The following is a 22,985-nucleotide window of genomic DNA, read 5'->3' on the forward strand; positions in this document are numbered from 1 at the left end:
GGTACAGGTTGCCATGTACAACTCTTTTGTACTATGCCGAAGCGCTGGCAGCACAGGGACATTCCTCCAGTTCTATGAGGCAGTCCTCAAGGCCCTGATCTTTTCGGACCGGGAAAGAGCAGGCCGGAGTACCTCGGGAACTGGAGGCGCCCGGATCGTCCCTGGCCAACACTTTCCAGGTGTGGTCCCCCATACTGGAAAGAAGGGACGAACCCAAAAAAAGTGCAGAGTGTGTCACAAGAGGGGGATACGGAAGGACACCACTACTCAATGTGACACGTGCCCCGATCATCCGGGCCTCTGCATTATCAATTGCTTCAGGGAGTATCACACTTCCATGGAGTACTAAATTTTTATAATCCCCAACAGTCCACTAGAGAACATAAAACACTATGGCTCTCAGACTTTGGAGACACGGAAACAATTTTTCTTTCCCCAAAAAATATTAGTTTTAGTGCAGGCATCCTCAAACTGCGGCCCTCCAGATGTTGTAAAACTATAACTCCCAGCATGCCCAGACAACCTACAGCCATCAGCAGGGCATGGTGGGAATTGTAGTTTTACAACATCTGGAGGGCCGCAGTTTTAGGATGCCTGCTTAGTGTTTCCAAAGTCTGAGAGCCATACATATTGGGCATCGTCGCGTGCGTAAAAGTCGTCGCTATAAAAATAACTTTTGACCAAACGCCTCTGATGAACGGTGTTAAAAATATAAAATAAAAACTGTGCCAAAACACCCATTTTTGGGCAAAATTTCTATTTGAATCCATTTTGCCGGTAATAAAGCAAGGGTTAACAGCCAAACAAAACTAAATATTTATTGCCCCGATTCTGTAGTTTGCAGAAACACCCCATATGTGGTCGTAAATGGCTATATAGCCACACGCCAGGGCATAGAACGAAGGGAACTCCATACGGTTTCTGGAAGGCAGATTTTGATGGACAGTTTTTTTTTTGACACCATGTCCCATTAGAAGCCCCCCCTGATGTAGCCTAGACTAGAAACTCCAAAAAAGTGACCCCATCTAAGAAACTACACCCCTCAAGGTATTCAAAAGTTACTTTACAAACTATGTTAACCCTTTAGGTGTTCCACAAAACTAAATCGCGAATGTAGAAACAATTTTAGAATTGAATTTTTTTGTTACATTGCCTCAAAAAAGAGTAAAATAGAGCAACCAAAAATGAAATTTACCCCAAAAATAGTCCCAAAACAACAACCACCGTATCCCGTAGTTTCCTAGATGGGGTCACTTTTATGGAGTTTATACTCTAGGGGTGCATCAGGGGGCTTGAAAGGGTACATGGTGTCAATAAACCAGTCCAGCAAAATCTGCCTTCCAAAGCCCATATGGTGTTCCCCTCCTTCTATGTGCTACTGTTCGGCCAAACAGTAGTTTACGACCACATATGGGGTGTTTTTGCAAACTACAGAATCAGGGCAACCCATTTTGAGTGTTGTTTGGCAGTTAACCCTTGTTTTACTCCTGGAAAAAAATGATTATATTGGAAAATTTTCCAAAAAATAGAAATTTCAAAATTGTTTCTCCATCTGCCATTAACTCTTGTGGAACACCTAAAGGGTTAACAAAGTTTGTAAACCCAGTTTTGAATACCTTGAGGGGTGTACTTTCTTAGATGGAGTCACTTTTTTGAAATTTCTATTCTGGGGGTGCAACAGGGGGCTTCAAATGGGACATGGTATAAACAAAACCAGTCCAGCAAAATCTGCCTTCCAAAACCCATATGGTGTTCCCCTCCTTCTATGTGCTACCGTTCGGCCAAACAGTAGTTTACGACCACATATGGGGTGTTTTTGCAAACTACAGAATCAGGGCAACCCGTTTTGAGTGTTGTTTGGCAGTTAACCCTTGTTTTACTCCTGGAAAAAAATGATTATATTGGAAAATTTTCCAAAAAATAGAAATTTCAAAATTGTTTCTCCATCTGCCATTAACTCTTGTGGAACACCTAAAGGGTTAACAAAGTTTGTAAACCCAGTTTTGAATACCTTGAGGGGTGTACTTTCTTAGATGGAGTCACTTTTTTGAAATTTCTATTCTGGGGGTGCAACAGGGGGCTTCAAATGGGACATGGTATAAACAAAACCAGTCCAGCAAAATCTGCCTTCCAAAACCCATATGGTGTTCCCCTCCTTCTATGTGCTACCGTTCGGCCAAACAGTAGTTTACGACCACATATGGGGTGTTTTTGCAAACTACAGAATCAGGGCAACCCATTTTGAGTGTTGTTTGGCAGTTAACCCTTGTTTTACTCCTGGAAAAAATTGATTATATTGGAAAATTTTCCAAAAAATAGAAATTTCAAAATTGTTTCTCCATCTGCCATTAACTCTTGTGGAACACCTAAAGGGTTAACAAAGTTTGTAAACCCAGTTTTGAATACCTTGAGGGGTGTACTTTCTTAGATGGAGTCACTTTTTTGAAATTTCTATTCTGGGGGTGCAACAGGGGGCTTCAAATGGGACATGGTATAAACAAAACCAGTCCAGCAAAATCTGCCTTCCAAAACCCATATGGTGTTCCCCTCCTTCTATGTGCTACCGTTCGGCCAAACAGTAGTTTACGACCACATATGGGGTGTTTTTGCAAACTACAGAATCAGGGCAACCCATTTTGAGTGTTGTTTGGCAGTTAACCCTTGTTTTACTCCTGGAAAAAAATGATTATATTGGAAAATTTTCCAAAAAATAGAAATTTCAAAATTGTTTCTCCATCTGCCATTAACTCTTGTGGAACACCTAAAGGGTTAACAAAGTTTGTAAACCCAGTTTTGAATACCTTGAGGGGTGTACTTTCTTAGATGGAGTCACTTTTTTGAAATTTCTATTCTGGGGGTGCAACAGGGGGCTTCAAATGGGACATGGTATAAACAAAACCAGTCCAGCAAAATCTGCCTTCCAAAACCCATATGGTGTTCCCCTCCTTCTATGTGCTACCGTTCGGCCAAACAGTAGTTTACGACCACATTAGGTGTTTTTGCAAACTACAGAATCAGGGCAACCCATTTTGAGTGTTGTTTGGCAGTTAACCCTTGTTTTACTCCTGGAAAAAATTGATTATATTGGAAAATTTTCCAAAAAATTGAAATTTCAAAATTGTTTCTCCATCTGCCATTAACTCTTGTGGAAGACCTAAAGGGTTAATAAAGTTTGAAAAAACAGTTTTGAATACCTTGAGGGGTGTAGTTTCTAGAATGGGGTCATTTTTGGGAGGTTTCTATTATCTAAGCCTCACAATATGACTTCAAACCTGAACTGGTCCATAAAAAGTGGGATTTTGAAGATTTCTGAAAATTTCAAAATTTGCTTCTAAACTTCTAAGCCTTGTAACATCCCCAAAAAATAAAATATCATTCCCAAAATGCTACAAACATGAAGTAGACATATGGGGAATGTAAAGTCATCACAATTTTTGGGGGTATTACTATGTATTACAGAAGTAGAGAAACTGAAACTTTGAAATTTGCTAATTTTTCAACATTTTTGGTAAAAATTGTATTTTTTTATGCAAAAAAATTAACTTTTTTGACCCAATTTTAGCAGTGACATGAAGTACAATATGTGACGAAAAAACAATCTCAGAACGGCCTGGGTAAGTCAAAGCGTTTTAAAGTTATAAGCACTTAAAGTGACACTGGTCAGATTTGCAAAAAATGGCCTGGTCCTTAAGGTGAAAATGAGCCCGGTCCTTAAGGGGTTAAATATAATTTTTATTTATCTGCGAGGTATTTGTGAGTGACACCCTGTACTGGTATAAGTGGAGGCCTAGCCACTAGCCAGTGGCCACAATACAGTCTGTGTGGGCCTGACACACACTGGCTTGCAACTGTGATTATATCACAGAAAAATATTAAATATAATTTTTATTTATCTGCGAGGTATTTGTGAGTGAGTGACACCCTGTAACGGTATAAGTGGAGGCCTAGCCACTAGCCAGTGGCCACAATACAGTCTGTGTGGGCCTGACACACACTGGCTTGCAACTGCGATTATATCACAGAAAAATATTAAATATAATTTTTATTTATTTGCGAGGTATTTGTGAGTGAGTGACACCGTGTAACGGTATAAGTGGAGGCCTAGCCACTAGCCAGTGGCCACAATACAGTCTGTGTGGGCCTGACACACACTGGCTTGCAACTGTGATTATATCACAGAAAAATATTAAATAGAATTTTTATTTATCTGCGAGGTATTTGTGAGTGAGTGACACCCTGTAACCGTATAAGTGGAGGCCTAGCCAGTGGCCACAATACAGTCTGTGTGGGCCTGACACACACTGGCTTGCAACTGCGATTATATCACAGAAAAATATTAAATATAACTTTTATTTATCTGCGAGGTATTTGTGAGTGAGTGACACCCTGTAACGGTATAAGTGGAGGCCTAGCCAGTGGCCACAATACAGTCTGTGTGGGCCTGACACACACTGGCTTGCAACTGTGATTATATCACAGAAAAATATTAAATATAATTTTTATTTATCTGCAAGGTATTTGTGAGTGAGTGACACCCTGTAACGGTATAAGTGGAGACCAAGCCAGTGGCCCCAATACAGTCTGTGTGGGCCTGACACACACTGGCTTGCAACTGTGATTATATCACAGAAAAATATTAAATATAATTTTTATTTATCTGCGAGGTATTTGTGAGTGAGTGACACCCTGTAACGGTATAAGTGGACAGGGCCGGTACAAGGCAGGGGCCGAAGGAGCGGGTGCCCTGGGCGCTACAAGGAGGGGGGCGCAGCAGGGCCGGACTGGCCTGCCGGGATACCGGGAAATTTCCCGGTGGGCCGGCAAGCCTGAGTGCCGCAAGGCCGCGGCCCTGGTGACAAGTGGGGGCGGCCGCGGCCGGCGGCAGGGCAGAGCAGGAGATGAGCGCTTCCATTGCGGAAGCGCTCATCTCCATAGTCATCTGTATTGCCGTCCTCAGGACGGCAATACAGATGCCTGCGCTGCGGCAGAGGAGGGAGAGGTGTGTCCCCTCCTGTTCCTCTGATAGGCTCCTGGCCTAGTGCTGGCAGCCTATCAGAGGCCGATGCAGGCGGCGCGATGACGTCATCGCGTCGCCTGACTGCCGTATAGCGAGGGACACAGACGGAAGAGGCGGCCTGCATCGCATCACATTGCTGGAGGTAAGTATAAGTTTTTTTTATTATTTTTTTTATTTATATAGGTACAATACTGGGCTGGGCTGGCACATAAGGGGGGACTACTGGGTTGGCACATGATAAGGGGGGACTACTGGGCTGGGCTGGCACATGATAAGGGGGGCTACTGGGCTGGCACATGATAAGGGGGGACTACTGGGCTGGGCTGGCACATAAGGGGGGCTACTGGGCTGGCACATGATAAGGGGGGACTACTGGGCTGGCACATGATAAGGGGGGCTACTGGCACATGATAAGGGGGGCTACTGGCACATGATAAGGGGGGCTACTGGCACATGATAAGGGGGGCTACTGGCACATGATAAGGGGGGCTACTGGCCCATAAGGGGGCTACTGGCACATAAGGGGGGCTATTGGCACATAAGGGGGGCTACTGGCCCATAAGGGGGCTATTGGCAATAAGGGGGGCTACTGGCACATGATATGGGGGGCTACTGGCACATGATATGGGGGCACTCTGGCTACTGGCACATGATATGGGGGCACTCTGGCTACTGGCACATGATATGGGGGGGGGGCTCTGGCTACTGGCACATGATATGGGGGCACTCTGGCTACTGGCACATGATATGGGGGCACTCTGGCTACTGGCACATGATATGGGGGGGGCTCTGGCTACTGGCACATGATATGGGGGCATCTATGGGGGCACATCTTACTGCAGATTATTTAGGGGCATCTACTGAGGCTAAAAAGAAGATATTTTATATGGGGGGCTCTGTATAGGGGCATTTTATACTGGGACACATTATGGTGGGTACTATGGGGAAGGGGGGAGCACTATGGGGGTCATCTACGGGGGCACTGAGAAGGGGTATTTTATGTTGGCACATTATGGGAACATTAGCTCAACTGGGGGCATTACAAAGGGGTATGTTTTGCATATTATAAGGAGAATTATTACTACTGGGGGGGGCATTATGGTGGGCTTTATTACTCCCCCATGGTATGACCCCCTAGTAGCAGCACCAGCCTCTCCCTGCTCTGCTATTCCTCTGCCCCTTCTCCAAATCCTTATTATGAAATCTTTCTCATTAGGATAAAGCACAACATCAGCTCCGCCGAGCCCCCGGCCAAGTGTTGAAGTGGCGTCCGAGATCCCCAAGGGCCAAGTCAAGTAACTGTAAGTTTTTATGGGGGTTCTACAAAAGAGCTATCGTGGGGCAAAGTTCATATTCGTGTTTACACACGTGTTTTAAAATGAATACTTTCAAAGTCCCACAGTCCTTTGTTCTATTGCTTTAAGTATATTCTTGTTTTGAAACAACATTGATTCTTTCTTAAAAACGGGGGGGGGGGGGGGGGGGGGGGGGGCGCAGTTTGCCATCTTCGCCCTGGGCACCAAATGGCCTTGTCCCAGCCCTGTAAGTGGAGGCCTAGCCACTAGCCAGTGGCCACAATACAGTCTGTGTGGGCCTGACACACACTGGCTTGCAACTGTGATTAGATCACAGAAAAATATTAAATATAATTTTTATTTATCTGCAAGGTATTTGTGAGTGAGTGACACCCTGTAACGGTATAAGTGGAGGCCTAGCCACTAGCCAGTGGCCACAATACAGTCTGTGTGGGCCTGACACACACTGGCTTGCAACTGTGATTATATCACAGAAAAATATTAAATATAATTTTTATTTATCTGCGAGGTATTTGTGATTGAGTGACACCCTGTAACGGTATAAGTGGAGGCCTAGCCACTGGCCACAATACAGTCTGTGTGGGCCTGACACACACTGGCTTGCAACTGTGATTATATCACAGAAAAATATTAAATAGAATTTTTATTTATCTGCGAGGTATTTGTGAGTGAGTGACACCCTGTAACGGTATAAGTGGAGGCCTAGCCACTAGCCAGTGGCCACAATACAGCCTGTGTGGGCCTGACACACACTGGCTTGCAACTGTGATTAGATCACAGAAAAAGATTAAATATAATTTTTTTTTATCTGCGAGGTATTTTCTGTCACACCCTGTATGAATGGTGTGTACACAGTACTGTCTGTGACTGAGCCTGCAGCCTCTCACACACGGGCAGGCAACTGCAATATATATATATATATATATATATTAAAAAAATTAAAATAAGCAGGCTGATGTACCAGCCCTGAAAAGGGCTTTTTGGGGTGCTGTCAGGACGCTGTCCTTACAGCAGATGAGTCTGTGGACACAGAACACTGCCCTAGCTAACGCTTTCCCTATTGAATCAGCAGCAGCAGCACTGTCCCTCCTCTCACTGAGAATGCAGATTCCGAATGAATCTAAAATGGATGCTGTCCAGGAGGTGGGAGGGTCTGGGAGGGAGGGTCTGCTGCTGATTGGCTGGAATGTGTCTGCTGACTGTGAGGTACAGGGTCAAAGTTTACTCAATGATGATGTATAGGGGGCGGACCGAACATCGCATATGTTCGCCCGCCGTGGCGAACGCGAACAAGCTATGTTCGCCGGGAACCTATTCGGGCCATCACTAATAGCAGGCTGCGACAGGAATGAGCCTCCCTAGCATCACCCCGAGAGCGGGGTAAATATAACCTGTATAAGGTGCTCGGGCATTTTGAGGGGCATTATAGGGGTTGGATAACCCCTTTAAGACACCACCACCACCACAGTTCAGGACCTACAGCCATAGGTGCCAGATTACAGTTGTGAAAAAGGGAATCAGAAGAGATCTTATATATCTTGGAGGAGAAATTGCTCTTTGTACAAACTGCTGCTGGATGTGCTGCTATTTGCACTCAGTAAAGAAAGACATGCTTTGTTCTATATTCTCTGCCTGGTTCCTTCACATCATTTATTCACTACACCGAACATGTTAAGAGGAGGACAATTTGGCTAAATCCTCTATTCTCATTTCCCCATTTTGTATACATGCTAAACTCCATTTTGTGTCTTGCTGACAGTTGAAGTAACTTGTGGAAGTAAAAGTGTTGGCTGAGGCCAGAAGTTATGATTGTCCAGTCTTATAAGAAGTAGAAGCCTGCACATTCCAAGAAGCTGAGGTGATAATGTGTTATGTGTAGAGTTGAGCGAACACCTGGATGTTCGGGTTCGACGAGTTCGGCCGAACTTTCGAAAAATGTTCGGGTTCGGGATCCGAACTCGACCCGAACTTCATCCCGAACCCGAACCCCATAGAAGTCAATGGGGACCCGAACTTTTGGGCACTAAAAAGGCTGTAAAACACACCCGGAAAGGGCTAGAGGGCTGCAAAAGGCAGCAAAATGTAGTTAAATCCCCTGCAAACAAATGTAGATAGGGAAATGATGAGTTAACATAAAATAAATAAAAATTAAACAATATTAATTGGAGTGAGGTCCCATAGCACAGAATCAGGCTTCAAGTCACCCACCAATGGAGAAGGTCACTTACTATTATTTTGACCACAGCACCCAGACAAAGGAGAGAGGTCCCACAGCAGAGAACCAGGCATCATATCACCCACCACAGGAGTAGGCCACCATTTAGTTACTTTGACCCCTACACCCAGACGGAGGAGAGAGGTTACACAGCAGAGAATCAGGCATTTAGATCACCCACCACAGGAGTAGGCCACCATTGAATCAGACCGCGGCAACCATGTCAGATGGCACAAGCATAAGCTTTATATCAATCAGCACAGGAGAAGGCGACTTTGACAGACTTTGACCCCTACACCCGGACGGAGGAGAGAGGTTTCAAAGCAGAGAATCAGGCATTTAGATCACCCACCACAGGAGTAGGCCCCAATTTAATGGGACCCCGGCAACCATGTCAGATGGCACAACCATCAGCTTCATATCAATCAGCACAGGAGAAGGCGACTTTTGAAAGACTTTGACCCCTACACCCAGACGGAGGAGAGAGGTTTCACAGCAGAGAATCAGGCATTTAGATCACCCACCACAGGAGTAGGCCCCCATTGAATCAGACCCTGGCAACCATGTCAGATGGCACAACCATCAGCTTTATATCAATCAGCACAGGAGAAGGCGACTTTGAAAGACTTTGACCCCTACACCCAGATGGAGGAGAGAGGTTTCACAGCAGAGAATCAGGCATCATATCAACCACCACAGGAGAAGCCACCATTTAGTTACTTTGACCCCTGCACCCAGGAAGAGGAGAGAGGCACCACAGCACATATTCTGGCATCATATCAGCCACCACAGGAGAAGCCACCATTGAGTTACTTTGACCCTACACCCAGATGGAGGAGAGAGGTTTCACAGCAGAGAATCAGGCATCATATCAACCACCACAGGAGAAGCCACCATTTAGTTACTTTGACCCCTGCACCCAGGAAGAGGAGAGAGGCACCACAGCACATATTCTGGCATCATATCAGCCACCACAGGAGAAGCCACCATTGAGTTACTTTGACCCCCGCACCCAGGAAGAGGAGAGAGGCACCACAGCACATATTCTGGCATCATATCAGCCACCACAGGAGAAGCCACCATTTAGTTACTTTGACCCCTTCACCCAAACAGAGGAGAGAGGTTCCACATCAGAGAATCAGGCATCATATCAACCACCACAGGAGTAGGCCACAATTTAGTTTATTTGACCCCTGCACCCAGGAAGAGGAGAGAGGCCCCACAGCACATATTCTGGCATCATATCACACACCACAGGAGAAGGCCTCTTTCAGTGATTTAGGCCTTTGGACCCAGACAGAGGAGAGAGGTCAGAGATTAGCTTCATATCCCCCAGCACAGCAGAAGACCGCTTTATTTGACTTAGGCCTCAGCACCCAGACAGAAGACAGAGGTAGCATGGCAGAGGTTATGGCTTCATGTCACCCGTTAGTTTAACCGGCCACTTTCATCTGGTTAGGCCCCGGCGCCCAGACAGAGAAGAGTTTCATTCAACTGTGGGTTTCATAAAATTTGTATCAAATAAAGAAGTGGCCCGTAGCACAACAAGACATGTTTTAGGCAGTTAATAAGGACTACTCTGCACAAGGGAGGGACAGGTCCTGTGGGATCCATGCCTGGTTCATCTTTATGAAGGTCAGCTTGTCCACGTTGGCTGTGGACAGGCGGCTGCGCTTGTCAGTAATGACGCCCCCTGCCGTGCTGAATACGCGTTCAGATAAAACGCTGGCCGCCGGGCAGGAAAGCACCTCCAAGGCATAACATGCTAACTCTGGCCACGTGGACAATTTCGAAACCCAGTAGTTGAATGGGGCCGAACCATCCGTCAGGATGTGGAGGGGTGTGCAGACATACTGTTCAACCATGTTAGTGAAATGCTGCCTCCTGCTAACACGTTCCGTATCAGGTGTCGGTGCAGATAGCTGTGGCGTGGAGACAAAACTTTTCCACATTTCTGCCATGCTAACCCTGCCCTCAGATGAGCTGGCCGTGACACAGCTGCGTTGGCGACCTCTTGCCACTCCTCTGCCTTCACCTTCCACCTGTTCCCCTGTGACATGTGGGAATGCTCTCAAGAGCGCCTCTATCAGCGTGCGCTTGTACTCGCGCATCTTACGGTCTCGCTCCAGTTCAGGAATTAAAGTGGGCACATTGTCTTTATACCGGGGATCCAGCAGGGTGGCCACCCAGTAGTCTGCACACGTTAAAACGTGGGCAACTCTGCTGTCGTTGCGCAGGCATTGGAGCATATATTCGCTCATGTGGGCCAGGCTACCCATGGGTAAGGACAAGCTGTCCTCTGTGGGAGGCGTATCGTCATCGTCCACCGTATCCCCCCAGCCACGCACCAGTGATGGGCCTGGGCTGCCACCCCGCTGTGAACTTGCGTCATCCTCGTCCCCCCTCCACCTCCTCCTCCTCATCCTCCTCGTCCTCCAGTACAGTGCCTTGGCTGGCGACTTGTGAACCTGTCCTCTGCTGCTTAAACAAACCTCCCTCTGAGCCACTTCGAACAGACTGGCCCGAAAGTGTTAGAAACGAGCCCTCATCCTCCTCCTCCTCCTCCACCTGGGCCACCTCCTCTAACATCATTGCCCTAAGTGTTTTCTCAAGGAGACATAGAAGTGGTATTGTAACGCTGATAACAGTGTCATCGCCACTGGCCATGTTGGTGGAGTACTCGAAACAGCGCAGCAGGGCACACAGGTCTCGCATGGAGGCCCAATCATTGGTGGTGAAGTGGTGCTGTTCGGCAGTACGACTGACGCGAGCGTGCTGCAGCTGAAACTCCACTATGGCCTGCTGCTGCTCGCACAGTCTCTCCAGCATGTGCAAGGTGGAGTTCCACCGGGTGGGCACGTCGCATATGAGGCGGTGAGCGGGAAGGCCGAAGTTCCGCTGTAGCGCAGACAGGCGAGCAGCGGCAGGATGTGAACGGCGGAAGCGCGCACAGACGGCCCGCACTTTATGCAGCAGCTCTGACATGTTGGGGTAGTGGTGAATGAACCTCTGCACCACCAAGTTCAGCACATGCGCCAGGCAAGGGATGTGCATCAAACCGGCTAGTCCCAGAGCTGCCACGAGATTTCGCCCATTATCGCATACCACCAGGCCTGGCTTGAGGCCCACCGGCAGAAACCACTCGTCGGTCTGTTGTTCAATACCCCGCCACAACTCCTTTGCGCTGTGGGGCCTGTCCCCCAAACATATGAGTTTCAGAATGGCCTGCTGACGTTTACCCCGGGCTGTGCTGAAGTTGGTGGTGAAGGTGTGTGGCTGACCGGATGAGCTGGTGGAAGCAGTGGAGGAGGAAGCCGAGTAGGAGGAGGAGGCTACAGGAGGCAGAGAATGATGCCCTGCGATCCTAGGGGGCGGAAGGACGTGCGCCAAGGAACTGTCCGCCGGGGGCCCAGCCGCCACTACGTTCATCCAGTGTGCAGTTAGTGAGATATAGCGTCCCTGGCCGTGCTTACTGGTCCACGTATCTGTGGTTAGGTGGACCTTGCCACAAATGGCGTTGCGCAGTGCACACTTGATTTTATCGGACACTTGCATGTGCAGGGAAGGCACGGCTGTCTTGGAGAAGTAGTGGCGGCTGGGAACCACATACTGCGGGACAGCCATGGCCATCAGCTGTTTGAAGCTGTCTGTGTCCACCAGCCGGAATGACAGCATTTCAAAGGCCAGCAGTTTAGAAATGCTGGCGTTCAGGCCAAGGGCTCGAGGGTGACTCGGGGGGGAATTTGCGCTTCCTCTCTAAGGTTTGTGATATTGAGAGCTGAACGCTGCTGTGTGATATAGTGGAGACGCTAGTTGACGGTGGCGGTGGTGGTGGTGTCGGTGGCACATCCTCTGTTTGCTGCTCGGCAGGTGGCAACATTCCTCTCGAGGCGGAAGCCGAGGCAGCAGCGGTAGAGGGAGCAGGGGGAGCCTCAGCGAGTGCCTGGTTTTTAAGGTGTGTACCCCACTGCAGTTCATGCTTTGCATGTAGATGCCTGGTCATGCAGGTTGTGCTGAGGTTCAGAACGTTAATGCCTCGCCTCAGGCTCTGATGGCAGAGCGTGCAAGTCACTCGGGTCTTGTCGGTAGGACATTGTTTAAAGAAGTGCCATGCCAGGGAACTCTTTGAAGCTGCCTTTGTGGGGCTGGGTCCCTGTTGGCGATGTCCAGTAGCAGGCGAACTCTGGGGGCGGCGGCTCGTCTGCTTTGGCCCCCTGCTCCCTCTTTGGCTTCGCTGTTGTCTCGGTCTCACCACTACCTCTTCCTCTGAACTGTGAAAGTCATCGCCACGACCTTCAGTCCATGTGGGGTCTAAGACCTCATCGTCCTCTGCATCGTCTTCCACCCAGTCTCCCTCCCTGACCTCCTCCTGTTCAGTCTGCACACTGCAAAAAGACGCGGCAGTGGGCACCTGTGTTTCGTCATCATCAGAGAGTCGGTGACTCTGCTGTGGTGGTATTCCCATTTCCTCTTCATCTGGAGACATAAGTGGTTGTGCGTCAGTGCATGGTATGTCTTCCTCCACTGGGGAAGGGCTAGGTGGACGCCCCTGGGAAACCCTGGAAGCAGAGTCTTCAAACAGAAGAAGAGACTGCTGCATAACTTGTGGCTCAGACCGTTTCCCTGATATGCTTGGGGGTGATGTGACAGACTGATGGGCTTGGTTTTCAGGTGCCACCTGTGCGCTTTCCGCAGAAGACTGGGTGGAAGACCATGTGGTGAACGTGCTGGAAGCACTGTCGGCCACCCAATCGATTAATGCCTGTACCTGCTCAGGCCTTACCATCCTAAGAGCGGCATTGGGCCCCACGAGATATTGCGGTACATTCTGCCGGCTAGTTGAGGGAGTTCGTTCCCTACTGTGTGCGCCTGGGGCCGAACGGCCACGTCCTCTACCAGCAACAGAGGCTCCACGGACACCACCACGACCGCGTCCTCGTCCCTTAATAGTATTTTTCTTCATTGTTGCGATTCAACTCGCACCACAATGAAATATATTATTTTTTATAAGCAAAATCCCCTCACTGGAATACTTTCAGTCTTTTGACTGTATGGATTACAGATGGAATGACTGTTATATGTGAGTACCGCTTTCTTTGACAGATTCTAGTATGGGTACATATATGTTTTCCCAACCCCAGCACATTAGTTTGCTAATTCCAGATGTATGAAACGCAGGCCTAACTGTATCTAGTATATTGAACGCCAGATAAACTAACTTGGCCTTTTTTAAATAAAAAAAATTCCCTCACTGGAATACTTTCAGTCTTTTGACTGTATGGATTACAGATGGAATGACTGTTATATGTGAGTACCGCTTTCTTTGACAGATTCTAGTATGGGTACATATATGTTTTCCCAGCCCCAGCACATTAGTTTGCTAATTCCAGATGTATGAAACGCAGGCCTAACTGTATCTAGTATATTGAACGCCAGATAAACTAACTTGGCCTTTTTTAAATAAAAAAAATCCCCTCACTGGAATACTTTCAGTCTTTTGACTGTATGGATACAGATGGAATGACTGTTATATGTGAGTACCGCTTTCTTTGACAGATTCTAGTATGGGTACATATATGTTTTCCCAACCCCAGCACATTAGTTTGCTAATTCCAGATGTATGAAACGCAGGCCTAACTGTATCTAGTATATTGAACGCCAGATAAACTAACTTGGCCTTTTTTAAATAAAAAAAATCCCCTCACTGGAATACTTTCAGTCTTTTGACTGTATGGATTACAGATGGAATGACTGTTATATGTGAGTACCGCTTTCTTTGACAGATTCTAGTATGGGTACATATATGTTTTCCCAACCCCAGCACATTAGTTTGCTAATTCCAGATGTATGAAACGCAGGCCTAACTGTATCTAGTATATTGAACGCCAGATAAACTAACTTGGCCTTTTTTTAAATAAAAAAATCCCCTCACTGGAATACTTTCAGTCTTTTGACTGTATGGATTACAGATGGAATGACTGTTACATGTGAGTACCGCTTTCTTTGACAGATTCTAGTATGGGTACATATATGTTTTCCCAACCCCAGCACATTAGTTTGCTAATTCCAGATGTATGAAACACAGGCCTAACTGTATCTAGTATATTGAACGCCAGATAAACTAACTTGGCCTTTTTTAAATAAAAAAAAAATTCCCTCACTGGAATACTTTCAGTCTTTTGACTGTATGGATTACAGATGGAATGACTGTTATATGTGAGTACCGCTTTCTTTGACAGATTCTAGTATGGGTACATATATGTTTTCCCAACCCCAGCACATTAGTTTGCTAATTCCAGATGTATGAAACGCAGGCCTAACTGTATCTAGTATATTGAACGCCAGATAAACTAACTTGGCCTTTTTTAAATAAAAAAAATTCCCTCACTGGAATACTTTCAGTCTTTTGACTGTATGGATTACAGATGGAATGACTGTTATATGTGAGTACCGCTTTCTTTGACAGATTCTAGTATGGGTACATATATGTTTTCCCAACCCCAGCACATTAGTTTGCTAATTCCAGATGTATGAAACGCAGGCCTAACTGTATCTAGTATATTGAACGCCAGATAAACTAACTTGGCCTTTTTTAAATAAAAAAAAAATTCCCTCACTGGAATACTTTATGGCTTTTCACTGTATGGATTACAGGTGGACTGGTATTAGTAGGGGTGACACAAGCACACCCAAGTCCCTGATGTAGGATTTCTATGGCACAGACCACTATTACAAGTGATTAATGGACGTTGGGAGAGATTGTGCTGCAGCACTAGTCCCAAGATGGCCGCCCCCCTATCAGCCAGTAACATGTGCCACAAAATGGTCTGCACAACCTTTAAAAAAAATAGCCTTGGACTGTGCTGCTAAATCGCTATTGGTCTGAATCCCAGGTGTAGATGTCTGACTTGTTTGGAGCTTTGGAATGCACACTGTGGCAGCTTCTGCTGCAGCACTACAAGTCGCAAAATGGCGGCCGGCGGTCAGCCCAGGTACATGTGGATGGAAAAATCACTCTGGCCACTCTAAAAATAGCCAATCCCTATCAAAAAAGCAGCTCAGCTGCAGTTGTTCAGATGAATCACAGGTGGAGGAGAGAAATTTGCTTCCAGTTATTCAATTATCCCTGCCTATTCTCGCCCTAGCATCAGCTGCGTCTATCCCTGTTCTATTCACATCGGGAGTGAGCACGTCCCGACGTGCGCACAAGCTTATAAGAGGCTGAGTCACATGCTGCACTTGGCCAATCACAGCCTTGCCAATAGTAGGCATGGCTGCGATGGCATCTTAGGGCAAGTAGTATGATGCATGTTGATTGGCTGCTTTGCAGCCTTTCAAAATGCGCCAAAATACATGCCGAACGACGAACCCGAACTTTTACGAAAAAGTTCGGGTTCGGGTCCGTGTCACGAACACCCCAAAATTCGGTACGGACCCGAACTATGCTCGAACTGTTCGCTCAACACTAGTTATGTGCCATATGTTTCTATAGGTCCTTTTTGTAAGACTGATGCTTGGCTTATTAACTCAGTATTCCGAAAGGCTGTTTTCTATGGGATTTTATTGGACACTTTTGAATACTCAAACGAAACAATTCTAAAGTTTTGTATGTGTCTTCAATAAATCAGAGTAAGTTTGAATCACACCGTGTCTGTGCCTCAAGTCTTGCTCTCCAGCAAGCTGCATCTAATTGGGAACTATCTAGCAGACTGGGAGGACTGAGCCTCAGTCTAAATTATTTCCTAATGGCTTTGGGGTTGTTTCCCTGACAAACCCCAGGGAGTGATGGCCTGAGTTAGGACACTGTGACACAACATCTCATCAGGGCCACTCCCATCCTCTGCATCGTCTCCTCAGTTTCTCGCTGCACATTGATTTCTTTAAAAACTCCTTATGCCCTGGGAAAAAAAATCTAATAAATCAATTCAACTAACAAAGCCCATGGGCTGCATTATCTACAACAGACAAAATACTATACACTTATCAAGAACAGTATTTTTTACTTCGGTCTTGATATCCCCTGAGCTGTTGGAGAATGCACTTAATTTTTGACCAAGTGCTTGCCTTGTCTTAAAGTAAGCATGTCCTATGGCAGTCCATGCACCTAGAATGATATCTACACCAATTGGTAGCTAGCAGAGATTTCAGTCATCATTTACAACAGAAAACTGAGATAAATGATAATAAATCTCCTGGGGAAAATGGTCCTTTCCACACCTTATCTCCTTTCTGGAGGGTGGCAAAGGTGGTGTCAAAAACGCATGTCCATTTCTTTTGCAACCTGTGGTTTTTAAAATTTTACACCAGTTTGCTGGTGTAGCGGCCTGATAAATGACAACCAATATCTTTTATGACTCAAATATAGATGGCACTACCATTTTGTTAAAAGCAAATAAAAATTTCGAGTAAGGAGGCTTTTACAAAGAAAAATGATATATGCACATACAGTACAAGACAAAAAATTATATCAAAATAACTATGTACCAGTCCTGCAATACACCTTGGTTACTGGATATACAGTGGATATAAAAAGTCTACGCACCCCTGTTAAAATGTCAGGTTTCTTTGCTGTAAAAAAAAATGAGACAAAGAAAAATCATTTCAGAACTTTTTCCACCTTTAATGTAACCTATAAACTGTACAACTGGAGGGAAGAAAACAAAAAAACTAAATAATGTGGTTGCATAAGTGTGCACACCCTCTTATAACTGGGGATGTAGCTGTGTTCAGAATTAAGTAATCACATTCAAAATCATGTTAAATAGGAGTCAGCATACACCTGCCATCATTTAAAGTGCCTCTGATTTACCCCAAATAAAGTTCAGCTACTCTAGTTGGTCTTTCCTGAAATTTTCTTAGTCGCATCCCACAGCAAAAACCATGGTCCAGAAAGAGCTTCCAAATCATCATTGGGATCTTATTGTTAAAAGGTATCAGTCAGGAGAAGTGTACAAAAGAATTTCCAAGGCATTAGATATACCATGGAACAACAGTGACATTACCAAGAACTGGACGTCCCTCCAAAATTGATGAAAAGACGAGAAGAAAACTGATCTGGGAGGCTACCAAGAGGCCTACAGCAACATTAAAGGAGATGCAGGAATATCTGGCAAGTACTGGCTGTGTGGTACATGTGACTACAATCTCCCGTATTCTTCATATGTCTGGGCTATGGGGTGTGGCAAGATGAAAGCCTTTTCTTACGAAGAAAAACATCCAAGCCAGTCTACATTTTGCAAAAACACATCTGAAGTCTCCCAAAAGCATGTGGGAAAGGTGTTATGGTCTGATGAGACCAAGGTTGAACTTTTTGGCCATAATTCCAAAAGATATGTTTGGCGCAAAAACAACACTGAACAATCACCAAAAAAACACCATACCCACAGTGAAGCTTGGTGGTGGCAGCATCATGCTTTGGGTCTGTTTTTCTTCAGCTGGAACTGGGGCCTTAGTTAAGCTAGAGGGAATTATGAACAGTTCCAAATACCAGTCAATATTGGCACAAATCCTTCAGGCTTTTGCTAGAAAGCTGAACACGAAGAGGAACTTCATCTTTCAGCATGACAACGACCCAAAGCATACATCCAAATCAACAAAGGAATGGCTTTACCAGAAGTTTTGGTATGGCCAAGCCAGAGCCCAGACCTGGATCCAATTGAAAATCTGTGGGGTGATCTGAAGAGGGCTGTGCACAGGAGATGCCCTCGCAATCTGACAGATTTGGAGTGTTTTTGCAAAGAAGAGTGGGCAAATCTTGCCAAGTCAAAATGTGCCATGCTGATAGACTCATACCCAAAAAGACTGAGTGCTGTAATAAAATCAAAAGGTGCTTCAACAAAGTATTAGTTTAAGGGTGTGCACACTTATGCAACCATATTATTTTTTTAATATATTTTTTCTTCCCTCTACCTAAAAGATTTTAGTTTGTTTTTCAATTGAGTTGTACAGTTTATAGGTCACATTAAGGTGGAAAAGTTCTGAAATGATTTATCTTTGTCTCCATTTTTTTACATCACAGAAACCTAACATTTTAACAGGGGTGTGTAGACTTTTTATATCCACTGTATGTTCATATGCACTGTTCACAATACAAATAGACATAGTCAATAGCTAAGAGGTACAGGACTCCACCTCAGACCCTGACACATCTCCCCTCATGGCTTCTCTCAGGTTAGTTATACTCATTGTATATTCACATTTATAAATCAGAATAAAAGGTACATACCTGACTGTTTAAAACATCTGTGCAAAAATCACGATTGAAAACTCCACACAAAACTATTCCACCTGGTAGATCTTTATTGAACTGACTAATAACAGTCGCTGCAACTTGATTTACAAGAGCCTAGATGAAACAAATGTATTGCATAAAGGTAAATCGCTTGCTATATGCAACTGTTAGAATTGGTATGTGTAAATTCTACAATAGTAATAATACAACCTAACAAGTTTCTCATTAATGTTGCCTCAACATTAAAAGGGTTGTCAGCTGCCAAGCACTTTTGGACATCTACCCCTCCCTGCCGGACCTGTGGAGGGAAGAATACTTACCTGCTCCCCACTGCTGAGTTCCGGCTCCTTTAGTCCAAAGCTGTATCCACCACTGTCCAGGCCTAAATTTCTGGAATGTTTGGGCGGTAGGGACAGACTAGGAAGTGGCTCTGGGAAAAAAAAAACTAAACGTAGCTCCATGTTGTAGGAGGGCCCAAACCGACAGAAGGTGGTGCCAACACGAGTAGTTGTGTCAATTCAAGAAGGTGGGGTTAACAAATGTAGGCAGGGCCAGTGATACCATGAAAATACTGTGCTTTACTTTGGTATTTGGTTGTAAAGCAGAACCAAATACCACATTGCAGCACAATATACAACCCCAACAGGACCAAATACCATAGTGCAGTAGAATATACATCCCAAGCAGAACCAAATACCATGGTGCAGCACAATATACTGCCCTAGTAGAACATTTCTGGAGTGTAAAACTATTACAGGTTAGAATTGCTAGATTTCTGGAGAATGGTCATAGACCCAGGGAGTTATTCTGATTGCCTGTGTTGGGAAGGATTTTTGTTCCCCTAAAATAAAGAAAATTGGCTTCTACCTCATGGGGTTTTTTGCCTTCCTCTGGATCAACTTGCAGGTTAACAGGCAGGCTGAACTGGATGGACAGATGTCTTTTTTCAACATAATAAACTATGGGGGAGATTTATCAAACTGGTGTAAAGTAGAACTGGCTTAGTTGCCCATAGCTACCAGTCAGCTTCCACCTTTCATTTTCCAAAGCACATGTCAAAAGAAAAGGTGGAATCTGATTGGTTGCTATGGGCAACTAAGCCAGGTCTACTTTACACTAGCTTGATAAATGACCCCATATGTTACTATGTTATCTGCTGGGACAATATATTGTGCTGTGCCGTGATATTTGGTTCTTCTGAGCCAGTATATTGTGCTGCAGAACCAAAAAGCACACAGCAGCAAAAATACTGCCCCAGTAGAACCAAATACCACAGCGCCCCAGCAGCACAAAGTATCTCCCCAGAAACTGCCCCACTGTGGTGGCCAGCACAAGCTGCCTCGTTTTGTTATCTTCCTCTTCCTACGATATGGAGGAGAGGCTGCATTGGGGGTCATGCCGGATACGTCTTACTCCGCATCCCAGGACGGAAAGCAAACTACAACATGTTGCGGTTTGCTCTCCAGTATGGGAACGCAACTAAACAGAACGGAATGCATTTTGGAGCATTCTGTTCTGTTCATTTCAGTTTTGTCCCTATTGACAATGAATGGGGACAAAACTGATGCATTTTTTTTCCGGTATTGAGCCCCTATGATGGATCTCAATACCGGAAAACTAAAACGCTAGTGTGAAAGTAGCCTGAAAAATGTCCCTATAGTGCCTCCAGGAATAATATCCCTGATGGTAACCCCAGTAATAATGCACAACATATAATGCAACAGCTCTCTGCGAACCATATAAAGTACAAAAACATATTGTAATGCTAATGCTATGCTAAAAAAGTAGAGATGCTTGGCAAATACATTTTGTACAAAATTATTTGAGCCCGTCTGCCGCACGTCAAGGCGATCTCTGTAAGATGGGAACCTAACACTAAGTTCTACCTGTTAAGTGCCATGACAGCGACCATGAAATTCAGGGGGTGTAGGTTCCACATGCATGCTGGGTCCCCTTTGGTTTTTATCATTTTTGGTGCCAAAATGGCCTCCATTGAATACAGGGGATGCAAGTACCAACATGCATGCCGAGTCCACTACCCACTCCATACCTCTCCTGGTGTCAGGGACTTCCAGTGAGTGGGGAGGAGCAGGCTAAGCTTTATACTCACGCTAATTAAAATCAGCCTATGAGGCAGACAGGCTGGTCAGGAGTGCACGACCAGCTGAAGGCAGCCACACCTTGTGCTGACCAACCCCTTTTGTGTTTCCCTTGTATTTTGCACTGGAGGTGTGGCTGACTCCAGTTGGTCGTGCACTCCTGACCAGCCTTTTTATAATTTCACATCATCTAAGTGCAGGGACAGGCGTTTCAGGCGCTAGGGAGAGTTATAAAGAAAACATCATTGTGAAAAACAAAGTGGTTTATAAGGGCACGATAAGGATTGGGAGGAATCATTTCAGGGCATTATAGTGCAGGGGCAGACGTTGCAGGGGCTAGGGAGAGTCATACAGAAAACATAATTGGGAAAAAAAATACGATTTACAAGTGCAGGGAAAGATTATTTGGGGATCCAAATTGCCATTATACAGCTCTGTAATTGCAGAAATTTGTTGTAGGGGTGCAAGTGTTATGTTGAAAAGCCTTTAGTGGCTTATATATGTGGAAAAAGAGAAATATATACTCTGTTCACTTCTGCAACTATATATGTTGAAAGCGTTTAGTGCCCTATTATAGTACAATACGAGAAAAATAGACGCTGTTCACATTTGGTGTTATTTGCACAAAATACACTTATTGTCATATTTCAGTACAATACGAGAAAAATAGACACTGTTCACATTTGGTGTTATTTGCGCTAAAAACATTTATTGTCAGTTCAGTACAATACGAGAAAAATAGACGCTGTTCACATTTGGTGTTATTTGCGCTAAAAACATTTATTGTCAGTTCAGTACAATATGAGAAAAATACACGCAGTTCACATTTGGTGTTACTTGTGCTAAAAGCGTTTCTTGTCATATTTCTAGAGAAAAAGAGAAAAATACACGCCTTTCACATTTGGTGTTATTTGCGCTAAAAAACATTTATTGTCAGTTCAGTACAATATGAGAAACATAGGCTCTGTTCACATTTGGTGTTATTTGCACTAAAAACATTTATTGTCAGTTCAGTACAATGCGAGAAAAATAGGCACTGTTCACATTTGGTGTTATTTGCGGTAAAAACTTGTATTGTCAGTTCAGTACAATACGAGAAAAATAGGCGCTGTTCACATTTGGTGTTATTTGCCTAAAAAAAATTATTGTCAGTTCAGTACAATACGAGAAAAATACACGCTGTTCACATTTGGTGTTATTTGTGGTAAAAACATTTATTGTCAGTTCAGTACAATACCAGAAAAATACATTATGTCACCTTGCCACTCTGTGGTCTCCGGATGCTGCCACCATATCCACACTATGTCACCTTGCCACTCTGTCGCCTCCTGATGCTGCCGCCACCTCCAAACTATGTCACCTTGCCACTCTGTGGTCTCCTCATGCTGCTGACATCTCCACACTATGTCACCTTGCCACTCTGTGGTCTCCTCATGCTGCTGCCACCTCCAGACTCTGTCATTGTGCCACTCCGTGGCCTCCTCATACTGCTGCCAACTCCAGGCTTTGTCATTGAGCCGCTCCGTGGCCTCCTCATACTGATGCTAACTCCAGACTCTGTCATTGTGCCACTCGATGGCTTTCTCCTGATGCCGCCACCTCCAGACTCATTGTGCCATTCGGTGGCCTCCTCATACTGCTGCCAACTCCAGGCTCTGTCATTGAGCCACTCAGTGGCCTCCTCATACTGCTACCAACTCCAGACTCTGTCATTGTGCCACTCTGTGGCCTCCCCATACTGCTGACAACTCCAGACTCTGTCATTGTGCCACTCCGTGGCCTCCTTATTCTGCTGCCAACTCCAGGCTTTGTCATTGAGCCACTCGGTGACCTCCTCATACTGCTGCGAACTCCAGACTCTGTTGTTGTGCCACTTGGTGGATTTCTCCTGATGCAGCCACCTTCAGACTCTGTCATTGGGCCACTCGGTGGCCTCCTCATACTGCTGCCAACTCCAGGCTCTGTCATTGAGCCACTCCGTGTCCTCCTCATACTGCTGCCAACTCCAGCCTCTGTCGTTGTGCCACTCGGTGGCTTTCTCCTGATGCCGACACCTCCGGACTCGGTCATTGTGCCACTCGGTGGCCTCCTCATACTGCTGCAAACT

General features: G+C 45.5%; 1 protein-coding gene across 3 annotated transcripts in view; it reads right to left on the minus strand.

The window, feature by feature from the left end:
- The window catches only part of DDX60 (DExD/H-box helicase 60), a 460,164-nt gene that overhangs the window by 232,619 nt on the left and 204,560 nt on the right, over positions 1-22,985 (minus strand). For 2 of the 3 annotated variants that reach the window (XM_040418645.1, XM_040418644.1), the window contains one exon: positions 18,774-18,893. The exons of the other annotated variant lie outside the window; for it this stretch is intronic. In XM_040418645.1, the coding sequence (XP_040274579.1) occupies positions 18,774-18,893 (120 nt within the window). The remainder of the gene's footprint in view (positions 1-18,773; positions 18,894-22,985) is intronic. 3 annotated transcript variants of the gene reach the window in all.

The sequence above is a fragment of the Bufo bufo genome, chromosome 2 (assembly GCF_905171765.1).
Source record: "Bufo bufo chromosome 2, aBufBuf1.1, whole genome shotgun sequence".
NCBI lineage: Eukaryota > Metazoa > Chordata > Amphibia > Anura > Bufonidae > Bufo > Bufo bufo.